Raw genomic sequence first — 20,449 nt, 5'->3', positions numbered from 1 at the left:
GACTAAAATGGGTTGCGAAGGCCGTTTCACGTTGACTTTTGGGCCGTCTGATCGCATTAAAACACACCAGAATATCTGTCTGTAATCCAACCTCCAATCAGAGAAAATCACCATGAATGACATCTGTTTTCATTGCATCTGAAAAGCTCAGAGCATTCCATTACTGTGACAACATCTTCCTCCTATTTTATGGCCAGAGTCCCATTTTAATTTCCAATTAAAGCAGTTTTGGACCTTCAAGATCTAAATTTTGAGGATTAAGAAGATGAGGGTGAAAATCAAGGTGAATGGGAGTCCTTACAATTTCAGTACATTTCTATTTTGCCTTTACCTCAGCTAATGGTTTGGTAATGTAAAAGGACACATTATTTTTATCTTGACGATAATGACATTCTACAGTGGATTTTTAGAGCATTTTTTTCTTTTCTCTTGATTTACGTAACCCACCATGTAATACTGTTACCAATAAACACATCCCAAAATGTTGCTCTGCCTCTCTGCCTTAGCAAAAAAAAATATATTATATTTAAAAGGGGTGCAGTAGAAAAGCTGTTTTACTCTACATAAGGGTGGATCGCGCTTTTTGAGATCACATGACCAGCTGAGTACTACTCTTCGTAACCCACGTTATGAGGCACTTCAGGGTAAAGGAAACAAAATAAATAACCATGGGCGTGAACAGGATGTTTCTAGAATGACATTAGTAACTTTTGCTTTTATGCAATATTGCATCCACATCACTAGGTGGCAAGACAAATGTCAGGACTACAGTTGTATCTGCCAGTGAAACACAAACTCATTTACTGAGTGTAGCCTACCTTCTAGGGTAGTAGACACATTTAGCAAACTTTTGCCATTCTTATTAATATGCCTACATAAAAAGCAAACAAATTACCACTTGTTTCTTCTACATTCAATCATAGGCTTACTAGATTTGGAAGAGAACAATATCCAGTAGTTGAAATGCTGTTTCAGAGGTTGAATTATCTAGCCACACAATCTAAATTAGATTCAGTATGTGAATTGAATCATTGAACTGGAACTTTGCCAGATAAATAAGCACATACATATTTAAATTCACTCTCACTTGCTTATAGCGAAAATGTCTGCATTAGGCCTGCTTTGTTCCACAGAAACTTGTTTCAAGGGCAGTTTTATGATCACATTTTTAACACATTGCTAATCTTCATGTCAGTCATGACTGCAAATGTTGTGATCAAATGTAGTCATCATGATCATTTTTGTGGTTCAGAGGTCAAATGCATGTTTTATTCTTAGAGCATTAAGATCCCCCTGTTCTGCAGCAATGGAGAGTGATTTACTATGATAATATGCTCCAATATAGGGTCATTGAGTGCTAAATTAACTGTATCCTTTTTTTCTGTGAATTTTGTAGTCAGAACTAGACATCTAGGAGATATCTATACAGAAATTTGCTTTCTGAAATAAAGCCACCAGAAGAAATATTCACTTGAGTGAAAAGTGTGACAACTAGCCCCAGTCTCTATGTACAGATTTATGTCTTTAAATGTAATTCAAATTAAATTAAATATAACTCTGAAGTCAGCAGATTAGATTTTTGACAAGGGAGAGATACGTCTCCTCCTGAGAGTAAATGTGAATGTAATCACAAGAGGTGTGAACAATGTTGACCAATATTTTTATGTTCAATATTTTTATGTTACTTCTAGGCTACCTGCAGTAAAGACGTAATGAGAGTTTGATTTCTGCTGTTTGACAATAGAAGTGTTTCCTTCATTTCTGTGGTTCTTGACTGACTGCATTCTTTGAGAATGAAAACAGTCATTTGCTGGCGTTCAGTGAAGTGACTTGTTTGACAAGACATTCCTTTATCTCGTCATTAGCACATGAACATGTTTATCAAACCTCATTCCAGTTTCAGGGCCATTGGGCGAGTTCTCACTCTACGTGCTATTTATCTTCTGACAACTGCGACACAACACCATTTTAGTTGTACATGCTGGATCATTTTGAATCATAACGGAATAACTCAATGGATTATTAATTATGAGGGGCTGAGGAGAGCGAAGTACCACTTTTTTACAAACTCCTGGAAGCCTTTGAGTCAGAATGATGGAACAGGTAAGAAACTGAGACATGAATTTTGCTCTGTTATCAACTTTTGAGTGTGATCCAGGCTTTATTTTTCCCATATGGATTCCTCAAACACAAAACAATGCATGAATTAAAATTTAATATTGGACAATTGTGAAGAAATATTGGGCAAATGTCAAGTTTTGGACATGTATAATGTTTTCTTTTGGAAATACTTAATTTTGGTAGGACTATGCTATTCTTTGAAATATAATGTAATGTAAATACAATAAATATGGTAGTTGTTCAGTACCATGGTATTACAATCTCTTTTGTAAGAGTTTCCTATACCATTGACATTTTATTGACACCAGCTTATTGTCAATCCATATGTCATACTATTGTTTGAAAGTACCACAATTTGCTTAACAAGGCTCTTTCACCGCAGCTTATTGATTTCCATTAAATGTTGTTGTACATTTTGACATTAACCAGTGCGGTTTTAATTATTAAAATGTATGAAATCTGATTGGACACTGATAGTGTGTCATACTAACATGTCATATGCATTCCATATTGCAATGTAAAGCAATGTTTAACATTTACTAAATTTAATACATCAGGATGAATCAATAGACTTTAAAACCCTGAAGGCACGGTTCCAGGGTGAAAACGGTCTGAAGATCCAGACTAAACCTGCACTCCCAGATAAACCCAAAACCATCCCTCCATCAACAAAAGTCAGCAATCCCATGATCTCATCCATCAATACTGCTGTGCAAAAAGGGACATTTCAAGCACCACGTGTCGTCTTCAAACAAGACAAAAATCTAAATCGCCAGCTCTCTTCACCTGGGGGATTAAAGACTAGAGAGAACCAACCCATCAATAATGGTGAACTGCTGGATAATATGCAGAAGGAGGTCAACACTGTTAAGCAGAATCTGAAAGACAAGAATCTTCTGCTGGTTCTGCCCGTAGCTCCAAAAGCCAAAACTCCAGAGCCTGATTCCAGCCCACGTACACCTGTGTCCACTTCACCAGTCAAAGTGACGAAACCCGAAAAGTTTGTATTTACCCCTCAAAAAACTAGCAAAGATGAATGTGAGAAAATAGACCCTGTGAAAGAGGTAGACACTACCAAAAAGTCTCTGAAGGACAGGAATTTTCCAATGGTTCTGCCAGTGGCTCCGAAAAAAGCTGAAAGCCCAGAACCTGAACCCAGCCCACTTACACCTGTGTCCATTCCACCAACCAAAGTGTCCACAACCAAGAGTTTTGTATTTACTCCTCAAAAAACTAACCAAGATGAGAATGAGAAGGCAGACACAGTAAATGAGGTCGACATTACCAAAAAGTCTCTGAAAGAGAGCAATCTTCCACTGGTTCTGCCAGTGGCTCCAATAAAAGCGGATACCACAGAGCCTGAACCCAGCCCCTATAGACCTCGGGATTCCACACCCAAGACTTTTGTGTTTACCACTCAAACAACTAGCAAAGATGAGAATGAGGAAGCAGATACAGTGGAAAGACCACCACCAGCTAGTCATACCCCTGCTCCAAGTCACCCAGCTCCTGCTGGGCCATCTGTAACAGCGAATCCCCCTACTCAAAGTGTTCCTGTTGTCCCTAAGGCTGTTGTACCTTCTCAGACATCGACTGGAACACCTCCTAGAGTACTATGGTATTTTTATCTGATAGATCTGATACAGTACCATAAGTGAACCATGGTATCAGTACAACATACTGCAACATTTTCTGCTTTGGATGGTTATGTTTTATAATACAGAATAAAAATCCTACTCAAGACATAAGTTGCTATTTGTAATTTAATTTAATTTAATTTAATTTTATTTGATCAGTCTCAGAAGACAGTGAGGAGTGGACCTGTGATGATGACGACCCTGTGTTTGGCTCTCCTAATGAAACAGCACACATGTAAGTATTACCTCATGTGGGTATTCACCCTTTTTGGTACTTAGTAACAAAGCTTGACTGTTAAGCTATTGTATTGTTTACAAGGCGTGCATGTTCAATCTTTCAGGGTGCTGAATCAATCACACGCCACACCAGCTCAAGGTGAGTCACTGATGAGGCATGACTGAAAAATGTTCACAGGAGCATTACCAACTGGAAACATCCAAGACTATATTAACTATATTAGTCATTATAGATATGAAGAGTTCAGATGCAAAAGCCTCTAAAAGCCATCTTGGTCAAACATGAGATAATGATACTGAGTGAATGCTCTCCACACATAGCATATGTTCATCAAGTACTTTCACTTCAAATGCGCTAAATCCCAGCCTCAACCCATTCAGAAGTACCAGTACTTGCATAGAAACCTATACATAGTAGTCAGAAAGAAATGCTAATTTTAAAGAAAAACATCAGACGTACTTAGAGGCTTTTGCATCTGAACTCTTCATATATAGAGTATATCATTCACTTTTTCAGTCATATTTATGGAAGCACATAAGCAAAAAAAAGTCACACTTTGGTAAATGATAACTATGACATTAAATGTCAGAATTATGACAAAAGTTAAAATCATGAAATTAAAAAAAAGAAAAGAAAGAAAGAAAGAAAAGGTGTGTGTAAAATTATATATTATGTTTATATAATTATAAACAATTATAAAAAGCTGAAATTTTGACCAAAAGATGACTGATATAAAAAGTTGAAATCATGACATAAACAATCAGAATTATGACCAAAAAGAATTATGATGTAATAAGTCATAATTATGACATAAAAAGTCAAAATTATGACATGGATAGTTATAATAATGACATAAAAAAAAAGAAATTATGACAAAAAAACAATTATGTTGTAAGTTGAAATGATGACCAAAAAATGTTTATGACATTAAAAGTCAAAATTGACATAAAAAGTCATAATTATGACATAAAAGGTCAAAATTGTAACAAAAATTCAATATTATACACTAAAAAACTCTTAATTATGATGTCATGGTCAAAATTATGAGATTCCAAGTCATAAATATGAAATAAAAAGCCATACGTATGTTAATAATAATAATAATAAATTATAAGAATAATAAAGAATAAGAATTATTATTATTATTACTTTGTTGATACATTTTTTTTGTCTGTGTTTTTTTTCTTTTTCAGACCAACGTGATTCAACTTATATGAACGCGCAGTAAGTTCTATTCTATTCTATTCACTAAAATGACAGGTCATACTTCTGTACTACCTTTGCTCTGTAATAATGTTTCACATTAAGAAGAACATAAGAATAAGTATTTGTTTATTGTGTGTTGCAGAGGAAAACAGGAAGCGATTCAAAAACTCTCCACATTCATTATAAGAATAAGAAAGAATAAGAATTATTATTATTATTACTTTGTTGATAAATTTTTTTTGTCTGTTTTTTTTCTTTTTCAGACCAACGTGATTCAACTTATATGAACGCGCAGTAAGTTCTATTCTATTCTATTCACTAAAATGACAGGTCATACTTCTGTACTACCTTTGATCTGTAATAATGTTTCACATTAAGAAGAACATAAGAATAAGTATTTGTTTATTGTGTGTTGCAGAGGAAAACAGGAAGCGATTCAAAAACTCTCCACATTCTTTATGCAACCTAAGACGCCCTCTCAGCCTCTACCACGAAACAACAGCCCAGTGTAGGCCATTACTTTAGTTATTGTCTACTTCCTTTGAATCCACTAAAGATCACTTACCGTAAACGATAAGATTACAGGATAGCAACTAATCTCTACTTCCTCTTTCCTTATATGGCTGTTTGTGCATCAAGAATACCAGAGCCCACACCAGGTATGTTTTGACACTCTAAACATGAATTACATAAACAGTCGCATCTACCCACACTCACTTTTTCTCTCCTACTTCTCCACTTCTGTGTTACCACTTGAAGAGGATCCTGACAGCTCGTAAGTGTTCTCAAATTATGTACAATACAAGTTCTCACACGTAACACAGTCAGTAATTCCCGAGATGTCTTTTCTCCGCAGGAGTATGTGATCAGACTGGTTTCACATGAATATTTGAGATGTTTTTTTTTCAGAAACCATGTCTCATTCCATCAGTCTGTGCAGCCGCTGTGCTAACTGCTAACTAGATGTTGCTGTTATTGTCTATTTCCTTCAGAAATAAAGAAGAAGAAGATTTAGATGTGTCAGACCTCCAGATTCTTCCTCCTCCGGACCTGTATGCCGACATCACAGCTGGAGACCCCATGCCTATTTACAGCAAGTACGTACACTGAACATCTTGAGTGATCTTTTGTGACAACATGCCCCAATAGCAGAACATGTTGTTGCACTATATGGGGTAAGTCGTCACAATGGATCCAGACATTAAACAGCTTATTATTGAAGTACAGGTAAATAAAGTAAAGTGTAACAAAAAATGCAAACTACAGTTTTGGACTGCAAATATCTAAATTATATACACTAGGGTTCAAATGGTTGGAGTCTTTAAGATTTTGTTTATGTTTTTGAAATAAGTTTCATATGCTCACCAAGGCATTTATTTGATCAAAAATACAGTAAAAACAGTAATATTGTGAAATATTATTCAAAAAACTGTTTTCTGTTTTAATATATTGTACAATGTAATTTATTCCCGTGTTGCAAAGCTGAATTTTCAGCATCATTACTCCAGTCTTCAGTGTCACATGATCAATCAGAAATCATAGAAATCAAAGAAACATTTCACATTGTCTCAACTGCAAACAGTTGTGCTGCTTAATATTTTTTTGTGGAAAACATGATACTTTAATGAATAGAAAGTTCAAAAGAACAGCACTGATTTGAAATAGACATTTTTCACTGTCGCTTTTGATCACTTTACTGCATCCTAACAAAATAAAAATATTAATTTCTTTAAAAAAAACACTCTTACTAACCAAAAACAGTAGTGTAAAAATAATTTAATTAATAATAATTATATATTACAAAATATATATATAATTATACATACATTTAACATTTAAAACATGCTAAAATTGCCTCAAATAAAATGTGACAACTAGCCCCTTGCCTAGCTTGTATATTCACATGGAAAGGTTATTCTCAAACCTTTTTTTATTTCCTTGCTTGTCTTTTAAATTTGACCCTGGTCATTCATAACCTCTGGCCTTTTTAAGCTCCAATGATGTTTAATGCCATTTTAGAGTCCTTTTAGACATTTTAGATTTTGTCTATTCTAGGCCAATCAAACTCATCTCAAAATAGCCGAATAACTCTGGCTGCAAGAGGGAAAGATGGACTGCTCTGGATCTTCACCGTTTCTGAGTTCATAACCCTCCTGTGGGCTGCGTTTTGATGAGCAGCACAGTAAATGTCACCCACACACGCTCAAGAGGAGACGTGTCTGTCAAGTGGGAAGATTCATGTTTGTGATTGTGCATCAGTAAGTGGCTGCAGGCGAGTTCTTCTATATGCATGTATATTATGTTCAATCTGTAAAAAAAAGGCCCTTGTATGGTGTGGTGAGAAGCTCTTCAGATTATTTAAACCATTACATCGAAGTGTTAGTTCTGCGGCAAAGACAGTCTATCTAGTCTGAGTTGTCTGATGATTTTAAGAGATTAATTATTAAACAACTGACAGATCAAAATGACGGTTTATGCATGTTAAAACATCTTTACATTTGGGTTTGGTTTAAAAGTACAATGCAATGTCAACATTAAAATGCAGTTCCTAAGTCAGCATTATTTTTTGTGGTATCATTTGCTTAGAAGTTTAGGATTGCAACCTAAAGGTTTATATAATCAAACTATGCATTTGTATTAGAGTAACTAGTATTATATTATTCGTGTTATATTTTACATGCAGTCCTTTATGTTTAAATATTCCCAGTCTTCAGGGCTACTCTGCATTAGGGAAAATATGCTGATGCTTGTAGTGCAAGTTTAAGTGTTGTTTATTTTGTAATTCTACTGCATGTACTAGGTTTTCTGGAGAAGAGAATAAATGCCACAGTTGTGTATCTAATTCAAAATCGTTGCTCTGTTTATGCTGAAAAGTTTTCCATGATTTTTCCAGTAGCTGATTACTGGTTGGTTAGTTAAATAAATATTTGAATATTTAAGATGATTTTTAAAAAATATTTTACATAATTATAAAATCGAGCAATTTACACTACCTTAAAAAGCTGGATTTTCAGCATCATTACTCCAGATCCTTCAAAAATCATTCTAATATGCTGATTTGATCTTATTATAATATTTTGCTTCAAAACAGCTGTGCTGCCTAATATTTGTAAGGAAATATATTGACATTTTTTTCAGGATTCTTTGATAAACAGAAAGTTCATATAATATAATCATCTATAAGTTGTTGATTTGCTATTGTTTGACAATATAATATTACATTTTTTTTTTTTTTTACATATAAATCAAAATCTAAACAAAATGCATGCAGTATACCACTTTATTTGCTTTTCAACAAAAAATTTAAGTGCAAATCAGAACAGGAAAAGCATGCAGTGCATAACTTTTAAAATACAAACCGCACACAGACAGGAAGTGACATGCACACGTGTACATTACAGACATGTAGACACTGACAGGCAGAGGTCATCTGCCGAAAACACATTATTCTCATGTTTCACACATACAACACTACACTGGAGAGACAGGGAGGGTATAACGTCATCAAGCACAAATGCCTCAACATTGCCTCAACACTGAACATGAACTGAAGCCATGGCCGTCGCACTAATGCCCCTGTCAAACTAATCGGGGCCATAAAGTTTCTGACCAGTTTCTACAAAACACAGCTATAAAGCTGATATAACAGATATTAAACTTTTGCTATCTGGTCTCTAAATATGACAAATACTAACCCCAACTGCATGAAGCGTGCACACATTCCTGCAATTCCCATACAGATCTGCCACTGATACTAAAGGGATTGTTCACCTAAAAATAAAAATTCTGTCATCATTTGCTCACCCTTCACTTGTTCCAAACTTGTATCTTCTGTTGAACACACACTCAAAAAAAAGATATTTTGAAGAATGTTGGTTACCAAATAGTTGTCGGTAGCCATTGACTTCCATAGAATGAAAGACAGTTGCTGCTATAAACCAGCTGTTTGGTAACCAGCATTCTTCAAAATATCTTCTTTTGTGTTCAACGGAAGAAAGAAACTCATACAGGATTTTCATTTTTGGGTGAACTGTCCCTTTAAGACTGAATGTTGAAATGGATTGATGATACAATGTTGGGTGGAAAGTGCCTGTGGCTGGGATTTACATGAATATAGCATATATTATTTCATTGTTGTCACCTCTGCCGGATGTCTTTATTCTGTCTTGGAGAAACACACGGTGTAAGTCACATGACAGGACTGTAACACACTGTTAAAGTTTCACAGCACAGATCCACTGGCTTTAAATGTGAGTTTGTGGTCAAATGCTGACAGAAGTTTAGCTGAGTGTCTGGATGTAAAACGCTGACTGATGCTGCCGTAAGCGTAAGGTGAGATTGGGTCAGGATGGAGGTGTTTTTTTTATTTATTTTTTATTTTTTTGCAAAATAGAAGACTTTTATTCAACAAGGATGTATTAAATTTAAAATTGACGGTGTAATGTTACAAAAGATTATATTTCAAATAAATGCTGTTCTTTTGAACTTTCTATTCATCAAACAAACAAACCTGAAATATATATATATATATATATATATATATATATATATATATATATATATATATATATATATATATCTGCTCTGGATCTTCACCGTTTCTGAGTTCATAACCCTCCTGTGGGCTGCGTTTTGATGAGCAGCACAGTAAATGTCACCCACACACGCTCAAGAGGAGACGTGTCTGTCAAGTGGGAAGATTCATGTTTGTGATTGTGCATCAGTAAGTGGCTGCAGGCGAGTTCTTCTATATGCATGTATATTATGTTCAATCTGTAAAAAAAAGGCCCTTGTATGGTGTGGTGAGAAGCTCTTCAGATTATTTAAACCATTACATCGAAGTGTTAGTTCTGCGGCAAAGACAGTCTATCTAGTCTGAGTTGTCTGATGATTTTAAGAGATTAATTATTAAACAACTGACAGATCAAAATGACGGTTTATGCATGTTAAAACATCTTTACATTTGGGTTTGGTTTAAAAGTACAATGCAATGTCAACATTAAAATGCAGTTCCTAAGTCAGCATTATTTTTTGTGGTATCATTTGCTTAGAAGTTTAGGATTGCAACCTAAAGGTTTATATAATCAAACTATGCATTTGTATTAGAGTAACTAGTATTATATTATTCGTGTTATATTTTACATGCAGTCCTTTATGTTTAAATATTCCCAGTCTTCAGGGCTACTCTGCATTAGGGAAAATATGCTGATGCTTGTAGTGCAAGTTTAAGTGTTGTTTATTTTGTAATTCTACTGCATGTACTAGGTTTTCTGGAGAAGAGAATAAATGCCACAGTTGTGTATCTAATTCAAAATCGTTGCTCTGTTTATGCTGAAAAGTTTTCCATGATTTTTCCAGTAGCTGATTACTGGTTGGTTAGTTAAATAAATATTTGAATATTTAAGATGATTTTTAAAAAATATTTTACATAATTATAAAATCGAGCAATTTACACTACCTTAAAAAGCTGGATTTTCAGCATCATTACTCCAGATCCTTCAAAAATCATTCTAATATGCTGATTTGATCTTATTATAATATTTTGCTTCAAAACAGCTGTGCTGCCTAATATTTGTAAGGAAATATATTGACATTTTTTTCAGGATTCTTTGATAAACAGAAAGTTCATATAATATAATCATCTATAAGTTGTTGATTTGCTATTGTTTGACAATATAATATTACATTTTTTTTTTTTTTTTTTACATATAAATCAAAATCTAAACAAAATGCATACAGTATACCACTTTATTTGCTTTTCAACAAAAAATTTAAGTGCAAATCAGAACAGGAAAAGCATGCAGTGCATAACTTTTAAAATACAAACCGCACACAGACAGGAAGTGACATGCACACGTGTACATTACAGACATGTAGACACTGACAGGCAGAGGTCATCTGCCGAAAACACATTATTCTCATGTTTCACACATACAACACTACACTGGAGAGACAGGGAGGGTATAACGTCATCAAGCACAAATGCCTCAACATTGCCTCAACACTGAACATGAACTGAAGCCATGGCCGTCGCACTAATGCCCCAGTCAAACTAATCGGGCCATAAAGTTTCTGACCAGTTTCTACAAAACACAGCTATAAAGCTGATATAACAGATATTAAACTTTTGCTATCTGGTCTCTAAATATGACAAATACTAACCCCAACTGTATGAAGCGTGCACACATTCCTGCAATTCCCATACAGATCTGCCACTGATACTAAAGGGATTGTTCACCTAAAAATAAAAATTCTGTCATCATTTGCTCACCCTTCACTTGTTCCAAACTTGTATCTTCTGTTGAACACACACTCAAAAAAAAGATATTTTGAAGAATGTTGGTTACCAAATAGTTGTCGGTAGCCATTGACTTCCATAGAATGAAAGACAGTTGCTGCTATAAACCAGCTGTTTGGTAACCAGCATTCTTCAAAATATCTTCTTTTGTGTTCAACGGAAGAAAGAAACTCATACAGGGTTGGAACAATACGAAGGTGAGTTATTTATACAAATCATGTCATTTTGGGGTGATCTATACCTTTAACGTAGTAGCAAAGTCCAGCAGCAGGGGGCGGGGAGCAGGACTCCCTAAACTATTTTGTCAAGTTTTCTCCCAAAAACTCACACTGATCCTCAAAGTGACCAGGAGTGAACTTGGGATTTGTGGGGACATGTTAAGAATGCATAAAGGCTTTAAATTCTGGGAGGAATTTCAGACTGTGCTATATTTTTTTCCACGAAACCAACACCATAATCCAGTCAAATCTTCTCCAGAAATCACACACACAAAAAAAAAAAATAAATGCAGCCGTGGTAAGCATAAGAGACATTCATCAGCTATAGAAATTAAATTGATATATAATTGATATATTCTAAAAAATAATGAGCTACTTGTGTAATTTAGAAAGAATGCTGTAACAATGCATAATGCATATATTACATTTCGACTCTGCTTGTGTGTGTGTGTGTGTGTGTGTGTACAACTTATTTAAATTGTAATTTATTAATATAATTCAATTTTGTCAAATTCTTTGCAAAATTATTTTAATATATAGTTAAAATCTAGGTTCTAAAACAAATAATAAATTGAATAAAGCTGAATGTGTCATTCAGGACAAATGCTTTAATAAGGTCTTTATGGCTCTCTGTATTCTCAAGCATTGGCAATATTTTAAGGCCATCTAATGAAAGGCTCACTCGTATCAACAAAATGACTGGCACATTCTCTACTTCACCCGTCTCTCTACTTCTCTCTACTTCTCTATTCTTTGTGTGCATTTTAGCCATATCAAGGCACAACATTTAAGCTCTTTGGCTGGTCTGTCTGCCCCCATCCAGCATATTTGTCTTTCATGACAGCAGCACAGCCCATGATGTAAGCAAGGCCTCTGAGACAGACACAGATAGTTCACGGTCAGGCTTTTCCACTGCAGACGGTGTGTATTATCAGAGATTCACCGTGACATTCAGCAACAGCATTTACACTGCTCTTTGATAAACGCTTTCTGAAGACTGCAAGCCAAACCCAGAGCACTCAATATAAGTTCTTCACTCCATAAATTAACACTTAAATAATGTGAATAGATATGAATTCTTTGTAAAATAAGCAAGAATCTCTAATATAATTAAATAATGATCTTTGCTCTGTATGTATAAATCTATTATTTATTTTTTTTGGTATGTCATTGCAATCAATAGCTATTAAACTAAACTATACAACTCAAGTGATTGATATGAGAATATAAATATACTGTATAATACTTATTGTAAAAAAATGTGTATATAAAATCAGAAGTATGTTTATAGGTTTTCAATTATTTAAACTTACGATGATGAGTAGAACCTCTGACTAAAGTGGCCCTAAAAAGATTTTGGACAGAATGAATGTCATTGCTTTAGATAAGAAGAAGAAGAAAAAAAAAGTAGGTTTAAAACAATAAAACAATGCACTGTTAAAAAGAACAACTTACGTAAAACAAAAAGAAAAACATAAATAAATAAAATGATTGTCAAACATCAATGGAACATCAGAATGTATCATTTATAACGTAAAAATATTTAATATTAATATTTAGAAATTATTTCAGTGAAAAACCTAAGCAATGTTTTACATTATTTATAAATATATCAAATGTAATTATCTAATTATATAAAATGAAGCATGATGAAGTGATGACAAAAAGATTTTTCATGACTTGTTTGCTGATGGCTTTGATATGATTATTGTTTAAATAATGCAATGACTTTCGTACATTTGTAGGTGTTTCTTTTGTGTCCACCGTATGTTTGTGCCGCTACTATGGGACTGACATAAAAGCACCCCAAATCCATAAATCACAACCCTTAACCCTTCACCTTTTGACTGTAAAGAAGTAAAGACCATCAGATGATGGTGTGTTCTGATGCTTTGCTCATGGGTGCGAGGGTCTCAGTGAGCCAGGGTAATGATGAGGCTGGCACACGTTTCGAAAAAGTCCATGGTGTGGCTGCCCTGCCGCGGTGCCAGGAGAGGTGTGCTCCCGCTCAGAGAGCCCGGCAGAGAGCTGCTGAGCTGGGGCATCTCAACAGCCACGCTCGCAGAGTCGATGCTGAGGCGCGGCCGATAGAGGCCGGCCGTAGAGCCAGAGCGCTGGGGAGTCGACGACCCTGACTTGTGCTCGATCGCATCGTCTGAAAGTGAGCAAAAAACTTTTTAGATTTGATTTGAGAGATACTGTGAAGAACAGTGTTGGGGAAAGTTACTTTGAAAAGTAATGCGTTATTTCCTAAAAAGTAACTAATTACGTTACTTAGTTACTTTTTATTGAAAGTAATGCGTTACGTTACTTTTGCTTTACTTTTTAAATCTGGGCTGGGCTTGCTTGTTTGCTTTTAATATAAAAAGTTCTAATTTTGGCCAATGTAAAAGCCCTTTCACACTAAAAGCCTGCAATGCCATTACTGGAATTGATTACATTTTAAAATATGTTAAAATAAAAAAATATAATCATATTTCACAATATTAATGTTTTTGTGGTATTTTTGATTTAAAAATTTTCAGAAACATTCGTAAAAATCTTACCAACCCCAGTCTATTATTTCGTTTTGGAAATGTTATAATTTTAATTCAGTATAACTTAAAAATTTAATTATATAATATAATCATCATTTTATAATATCATACTACCTTTCTCTTACAGTAAAAGTAGATCTTTGTTCGTGAAAATAAATAGCTGCCATTTTATTTCAGCAAGGAGATCATCATTTTTGGGGGTTCTTGGCATTAAAAAGTCTGAAAAGGCTGATTGATCGATGCTCACCATCAATGCTCTTGAAGTCGAGCAGGTAGCTACGATTGTCCACCTGGTAGAGCTGCAGACTCATCTTCACAAAATTCCCAGTGACTGGATTCTTCCGGCGCACTCTCAGGTGATAGGGGTTCACCACCTAAATCCCACGACAGCCAACACATTGACACATCTATATTCTTTCTCACTAATCAAACATGCATACCTGTGTTTGTTTCTGAGCCACTCACTTTCCACTCATACTCCAGCTGTTTCATGGCACGATAAACCTCAGCCATGATGTCGTAGGGTTTGCTCTGGCTCCGAATGCCCAGGTGCCACTTTGCTTTCTTTACCGCCAGCGGTTTGGGTCGGGTAGTGTTGAGGGCATCCAGAGGGCACCGTGCCTTAGGGCTGTGGGCCAGGAGTGGGGGCATCCGTTCCGGGTGAGGTTTGACCCCTGGTGGCAGAGGCATGCCCTCCTCCATGAAGGAGCTGGTTGGGGGACTGGAGGCCAGGTAGAACTCGCTGGCCTGGTTCATGATTCGGCGGTTGTCGATGATGAGGTGGTATGCCACGGCCAGCTGGTCTTGAGGGTCTCCGCTGTATAGGCTGCTCAGTACTTCGGCTTCAGTGCATTCAAACTTCTCACACACCTCCCGCACGGCCTCCTCATCCACCACTGTGGTGTCGTACGAGGGGTCCTCAGGGAAGAGGTAGCCAGGAAGGTCCTGCTTAAACCACTCATGCTCTCTGTTATATAGGAGGGAAGAAAATAAAAGTACTGAAAGGTACCATAAAAAAATGTATTGTATTTATTACACTACTAAACACAATTTATTTGGTTAATTAATAGTATATTTATTTACTCAAGTTGAATAAGCATGTGATAACTAACAACCTGATGTCTTTGATAGTAGCTCTCTTCAGTGGGTCCACTTGCAACATGAGCATTAGTAGACTGGCCACTGAACGACTGAGGTATTCTGGGATGTAGAAGACCCCTCCCCGGATCTTTTTGAAGAGGGTGGGCACGTGCTCGTCATCAAATGGCAAAGTCCCACAAAGCAGTGCATAGAGAATGACGCCACAGCTCCAGATGTCCACCTCTGGACCAGCATACAGCCTGAAACATGACACATACAGGTGCATCTCTATAAATTAGAATGTAGTGGAAAAGTTCATTTAGTTCAGTAATTCAACTCAAATTGTGAAACTCGTGTATTAAATAAATTCAATGCACACAGACTGAAGTAGTTTAAGTCTTTGGTTCTTTTAATTGTGATGATTTTGGCTCACATTTAACAAAAAAACACCAATTCACTATCTCAACAAATTAGAATACTTCCAGTTTCCAGCGATATAAGGATCAACATGACAAACAGTATTACATAAAAATGTATGAAGGCCTGATATAATATTTATGTGCAGTGTTTTCATGCAGGTCCTACAAGCCAGACCTTTGACTATCAGAATTAAAGGAATAGTTCACCTAAAAATGAAATTTTCTTAAAATGTACTTACTCTCAGGCCATCTAATATGTAGCTGAATTTGTTTCTTCATCTGAAAAGATTTGGAGAAATGTAGCATTACATCACTTGCTCACCAATGGATTCTCTGCAGTGAATGGGTGCCGTCAGAATGAGAGTCCAAACAGCTGATAAAAACACCACAATAATCCACAAGTAAGCTACATGAGTCCAGTACATCAGTTAAAGTCTTGTGAAGTAAAAAACTGCATTTTTGTGTGAAACAAATCCATTATCAAGGTGTTTTAACTTTAAACCGTCACTGCTGGCCAAAATACGAATCCATAATCCATAATAACACTTCCTCCGGTGAAAAAGTCCATCCCCTGTAGTCCTCTCACATCAAAATCCACTGTTTTTGCTTGTAAACAGTGCTTGATCTGTCCATATTTCTCTCCTGATTCAGACGAGAAAGCAATATTATGGATAGAGGATATGTAGTTCAGTCGGAAGCAACAGTTTGAAGTTATTACAAACACATAGCTTTTCACTTCACAAGACATTACTTTATGGACTGGAGTGGTGTGGATTTCTTGTGGATTATTGTGATGTTTTTTCCACGACATTCTAATTTATTGAGATGCACCTGTATGTCACTGAGTGTGTGTACTACTACATTGTCTCTACATGTCTATCAGTCTGAATGAAGCTAAAGTTTCCAGTGATATAAGGATCAACATGACAAACAGTATTACATAAAAAATGTATGAAGGCCTGATATAATATTTATGTGCAGTGTTTTCATGCAGGTCCTACAAGCCAGACCTTTGACTATCAGAATTAAAGGAATAGTTCACCTAAAAATGAAATTTTCTTAAAATGTACTTACTCTCAGGCCACCTAATATGTAGCTGAATTTGTTTCTTCATCTGAAAAGATTTGGAGAAATGTAGCATTACATCACTTGCTCACCAATGGATTCTCTGCAGTGAATGGGTGCCGTCAGAATGAGAGTCCAAACAGCTGATAAAAACATCACAATTATCCACAAGTAAGCTACATGAGTCCAGTACATCAGTTAAAGTCTTGTGAAGTGAAAAGCTGCATTTTTGTGTGAAACAAATCCATTATCAAGGTGTTTTAACTTTAAACCGTCACTGCTGGCCAAAATATGAATCCATAATCCATAATAACACTTCCTCCGGTGAAAAAGTCCATCCCCTGTAGTCCTCTCACATCAAAATCCACTGTTTTTGCTTGTAAACAGTGCTTGATCTGTCCATATTTCTCTCCTGATTCAGACGAGAAAGCAATATTATGGATAGAGGATATGTAGTTCAGTCGGAAGCAACAGTTTGAAGTTATTACAAACACATAGCTTTAAATGACTGACCCAATTTACATGAATTATTCCTATATCCAACAACGTCATGTCATCAAAACATAATTCAACAAAAAGTTTGTCAAGTGTTGATGAATTAAGAGCTCTAAAAATAAAAAGCTTCCGATCAAATTTCACCATAGTCAGCTGTGTGTTTGTGCATGCAAACTAAACAAGTCCTGCAACACGAACCGTCAAACAGTGCCATTGTAGGCAACCCAGATAACACCCTATGGATGAACTCCCTGACCCTTCCCATGAACACTTCACTGGATCAGCTGCTGTTTGGCTAAGCTGGATCCCCGTAACCATAACAGGTTTGGAAGACTCAGAGGTTAATTCATGCTCAAATCCAGACCCGAGCCACAAAAGTAGTTAAGAGTCCCGAGGTGTATAAAGCAGCTTTGGGCTATTAGGTGACTAACACAAAAATAATAAGCCATATTTCTTAGTAATGGGAAAGTCATGTTTCCATAACCAATTATGTTAGAACGCTAGTTTGAGAATGAATTGTGATGTTCAGTCATTTTCCAAAGCAGGTATGGCATGCGACTTTGAACACAATGCGAGAAAGTCACTGGCCTTTCTCATGAATCTAAAGAGCCTGGTAGCCTGCAGCTGACCTTATTAGTGAAAGTTTGACAGATGATTCTTACCCTTCCATGCTTACAAATATAGTCAAAGAGTTCCCCTCCAGACACATATTCCATCACCATGAAGAAGTCTGTGGGAGTGCTGATCACCTGATACCTGAAACACACCAGAGAAAAGAACCACAGAAACTCAACAGGAGGCTTTAATGTTGATGCTTTTAACATACAGCAATACAGAGCTCAACAATAAGGATGGCCAATGGGTTGAAGGACACTGTCTTGATCATATACATGTGTTTTTATACCTTGCAAAACTGAGAAGATTCCTGTGATATGCAACACAGTTTTGTTGCAAATTCATTTGACTTATATGTAATAAAAGTTATCTTGATTTGTGATAGTCTTAGATCAATGAGATGAAAAGTCTATGCCATTGTTTTCCAGCAAAAGTGAGTTAATACATTTTATAGCTGTCATGGAGTTAAATATTATAGTCATATATTTTCCAGCTATTATTTAAAAACCCAATAAATTAAATTAAATTAAGAGGCAAATTTAATTATTTGCTGGTACATAACAAACATGTTGCCAATAATTAAATATATATCATTTTAAGTAAGAAATATTTAACTTTTAAGTTAGAATTTATACAAATAGTTTGTTAATGGAATTGAATTGAAATTGAAATTCTTCACTATTACATGACAGTTATATTGCTATATAAAATGTTAACTTGCCAAGGAGAAATTCAGCCAAGGCTGGGCTTACTCTATGTCATAGAATCTATGAAAACATCTCTTTATAACTCAGATGTATTGGATAACAATACAAGACCATCAGCATGTTGAGGAGTATTAAGCTACAGTTCTTAGAAACAGAAGTGTTGATGAAGGTTAGAAATGTTGATCATAATTCCTGCAGGGACACCTACTGGCAGTCTGCTTCATTGTTATCCCTGTTTATATTCAACAGAAGAGCACTTATAATGGGAGACAGCCTTTCAAACAGCAGTAGAGAAGGACAAGGCCTGTATTCCTCAGAGGGGCTTAATATGGAGAATACTCAAAGAGTCTGGGATACCTGATGTGATTTTAAATAAACATAATGTCATTTTACACAATCTAATCACCAAAAAAGAATGATAAAAGAACATTTGCAATAAAACAGAGTAAATACAAAGAGACACAGCAGAGAAGCACAGTAGGGGCTTAACATGGAATGTGTCCAGAATACAATAACTCAGCTATTGCATTATGATTCGAAACAAGGTTAATAAGAGAGAGTGGAGAAGAAAGAGAGTGAGTGATTGAGACACGAGCGGATAAAAAGATTATGCTGTAACTATCTCCTTAACTTCTGATCACAATAATTCTGAAATGTGCTGTGTGGCTGAGCAAGAAATGCAACGCATAAAATGTTGCTGAAAGTCATTCTACACTAGAACATTTCCTCCAAACTAAAACGCTTTTGGTATGTGACTTTTAGTTTGTAGTTTGTTTTGTTCCTGTTTCCCCCATATGTTCACCTGTGCCTTATTATCCAATTAGCCCTTGTGTTTGTTTAGTTTCCATTCAGTTTTTGCGCTGTTTTGTTATCGACAAAGAGAATATGTGTAAAAAAAATACATCCAAATATATCGCAAATACGGAAACATTTGGATTCGTGCGGAATGAGAGAGGTTCATTGAGCCCAATGTCGGTTTCTGGTCCAGTTTCACTTTAAATTATTTCGTTTTTGTTTTCATTCTTGTTCTGTTCTGAGAATAGCTAACGTTAGAATGATTTGTTGTAAAGTGAGGGGAACTAAAATAGCATAGCCTATGTTTATAGTGTTTATAATGTTTGTACATTTACAAGCAAACATTTTGCTTTATTTTTGATTTTTTATTCTCTCTCTTTCAAAAACATAATTTTATTTTGTGTAGCACACTTTTAACCATGCCGCAAACGTTTTAAAATATTTTTGAAAAATTACTTTAAATACTTGAACACTTGTGTCAACTGAACCAACTGCTTTACAAAATGATTAACTCTGCTCAAACATGCATAAAACACCTTTTACAAACCAATTACAAATGCTTTCTTATTAAAAGTGTAATCAATTAAATGCTAATCAGTCAAATAAATTATGCAATTAACTACAACACGTCCTATGTTATGCAAATGCTAAAAACTAAAATTGATCTGAGATCAGTTTAAAAGCCACATACTGTAGAAACTGGTTCACTGAGACTGTGCCCTAGTGGCGACCACCTGAAAAAGCCTGAAATAACGTGACTTTGGCGGTTTGACATGCGCTCTGAGCTACTTTTTCAAAATTTGCAAAGGTTTCAAAGCTTCAAAAAGCATTGCTTTTCTAGTGCTCATCACTACTTTAAAGAGGTTGTACATTTTTACATGATTTTGTGCTGAGATGCACTATTATTAGTAACACTATTGGATATAGAACATATTACTTTTTATAAAGCCATTTTCCACCTACTCTCTGAGAGTGACATTTTCGCAGACCATATTGTCTAATTATATATATATATATA

The 20,449-nt window shown here is 35.5% G+C and overlaps 2 protein-coding genes across 2 annotated transcripts in view; one reads left to right on the top strand and one right to left on the bottom strand.

Annotated features, from left to right (window-relative positions):
* The first annotated feature begins 1,936 nt into the window (after positions 1-1,936).
* Positions 1,937-3,779, top strand: LOC107597808 (extensin-like). Its single transcript, XM_016288997.1, has 2 exons — positions 1,937-2,103; positions 2,679-3,779. Exons 1-2 carry the CDS (start codon positions 2,092-2,094, stop codon positions 3,777-3,779), a joined length of 1,113 nt encoding a protein of 370 aa, XP_016144483.1. The 5' UTR covers positions 1,937-2,091.
* Positions 3,780-13,349: 9,570 nt separating this feature from the next.
* The window catches only part of LOC107597807 (5'-AMP-activated protein kinase catalytic subunit alpha-2-like), an 11,110-nt gene continuing 4,010 nt past the window's right edge, over positions 13,350-20,449 (bottom strand). Inside the window, exons 3-7 of the mRNA XM_016288996.1 lie at positions 17,977-18,070; positions 15,371-15,621; positions 14,721-15,222; positions 14,503-14,629; positions 13,350-13,873 (exon numbers count right to left, since the gene is read on the bottom strand). Of these exons, the coding sequence (XP_016144482.1) occupies positions 13,632-13,873; positions 14,503-14,629; positions 14,721-15,222; positions 15,371-15,621; positions 17,977-18,070 (1,216 nt within the window). The 3' untranslated portion in view covers positions 13,350-13,631. The remainder of the gene's footprint in view (positions 13,874-14,502; positions 14,630-14,720; positions 15,223-15,370; positions 15,622-17,976; positions 18,071-20,449) is intronic.

The sequence above is a fragment of the Sinocyclocheilus grahami genome, unplaced genomic scaffold (genome assembly GCF_001515645.1).
Source record: "Sinocyclocheilus grahami isolate Dianchi unplaced genomic scaffold, SAMN03320097.WGS_v1.1 scaffold237.1, whole genome shotgun sequence".
NCBI lineage: Eukaryota > Metazoa > Chordata > Actinopteri > Cypriniformes > Cyprinidae > Sinocyclocheilus > Sinocyclocheilus grahami.
The sequence above is the reverse complement of the archived record's forward strand: the minus strand, read 5'-3'. Positions and strand labels throughout refer to the sequence as shown.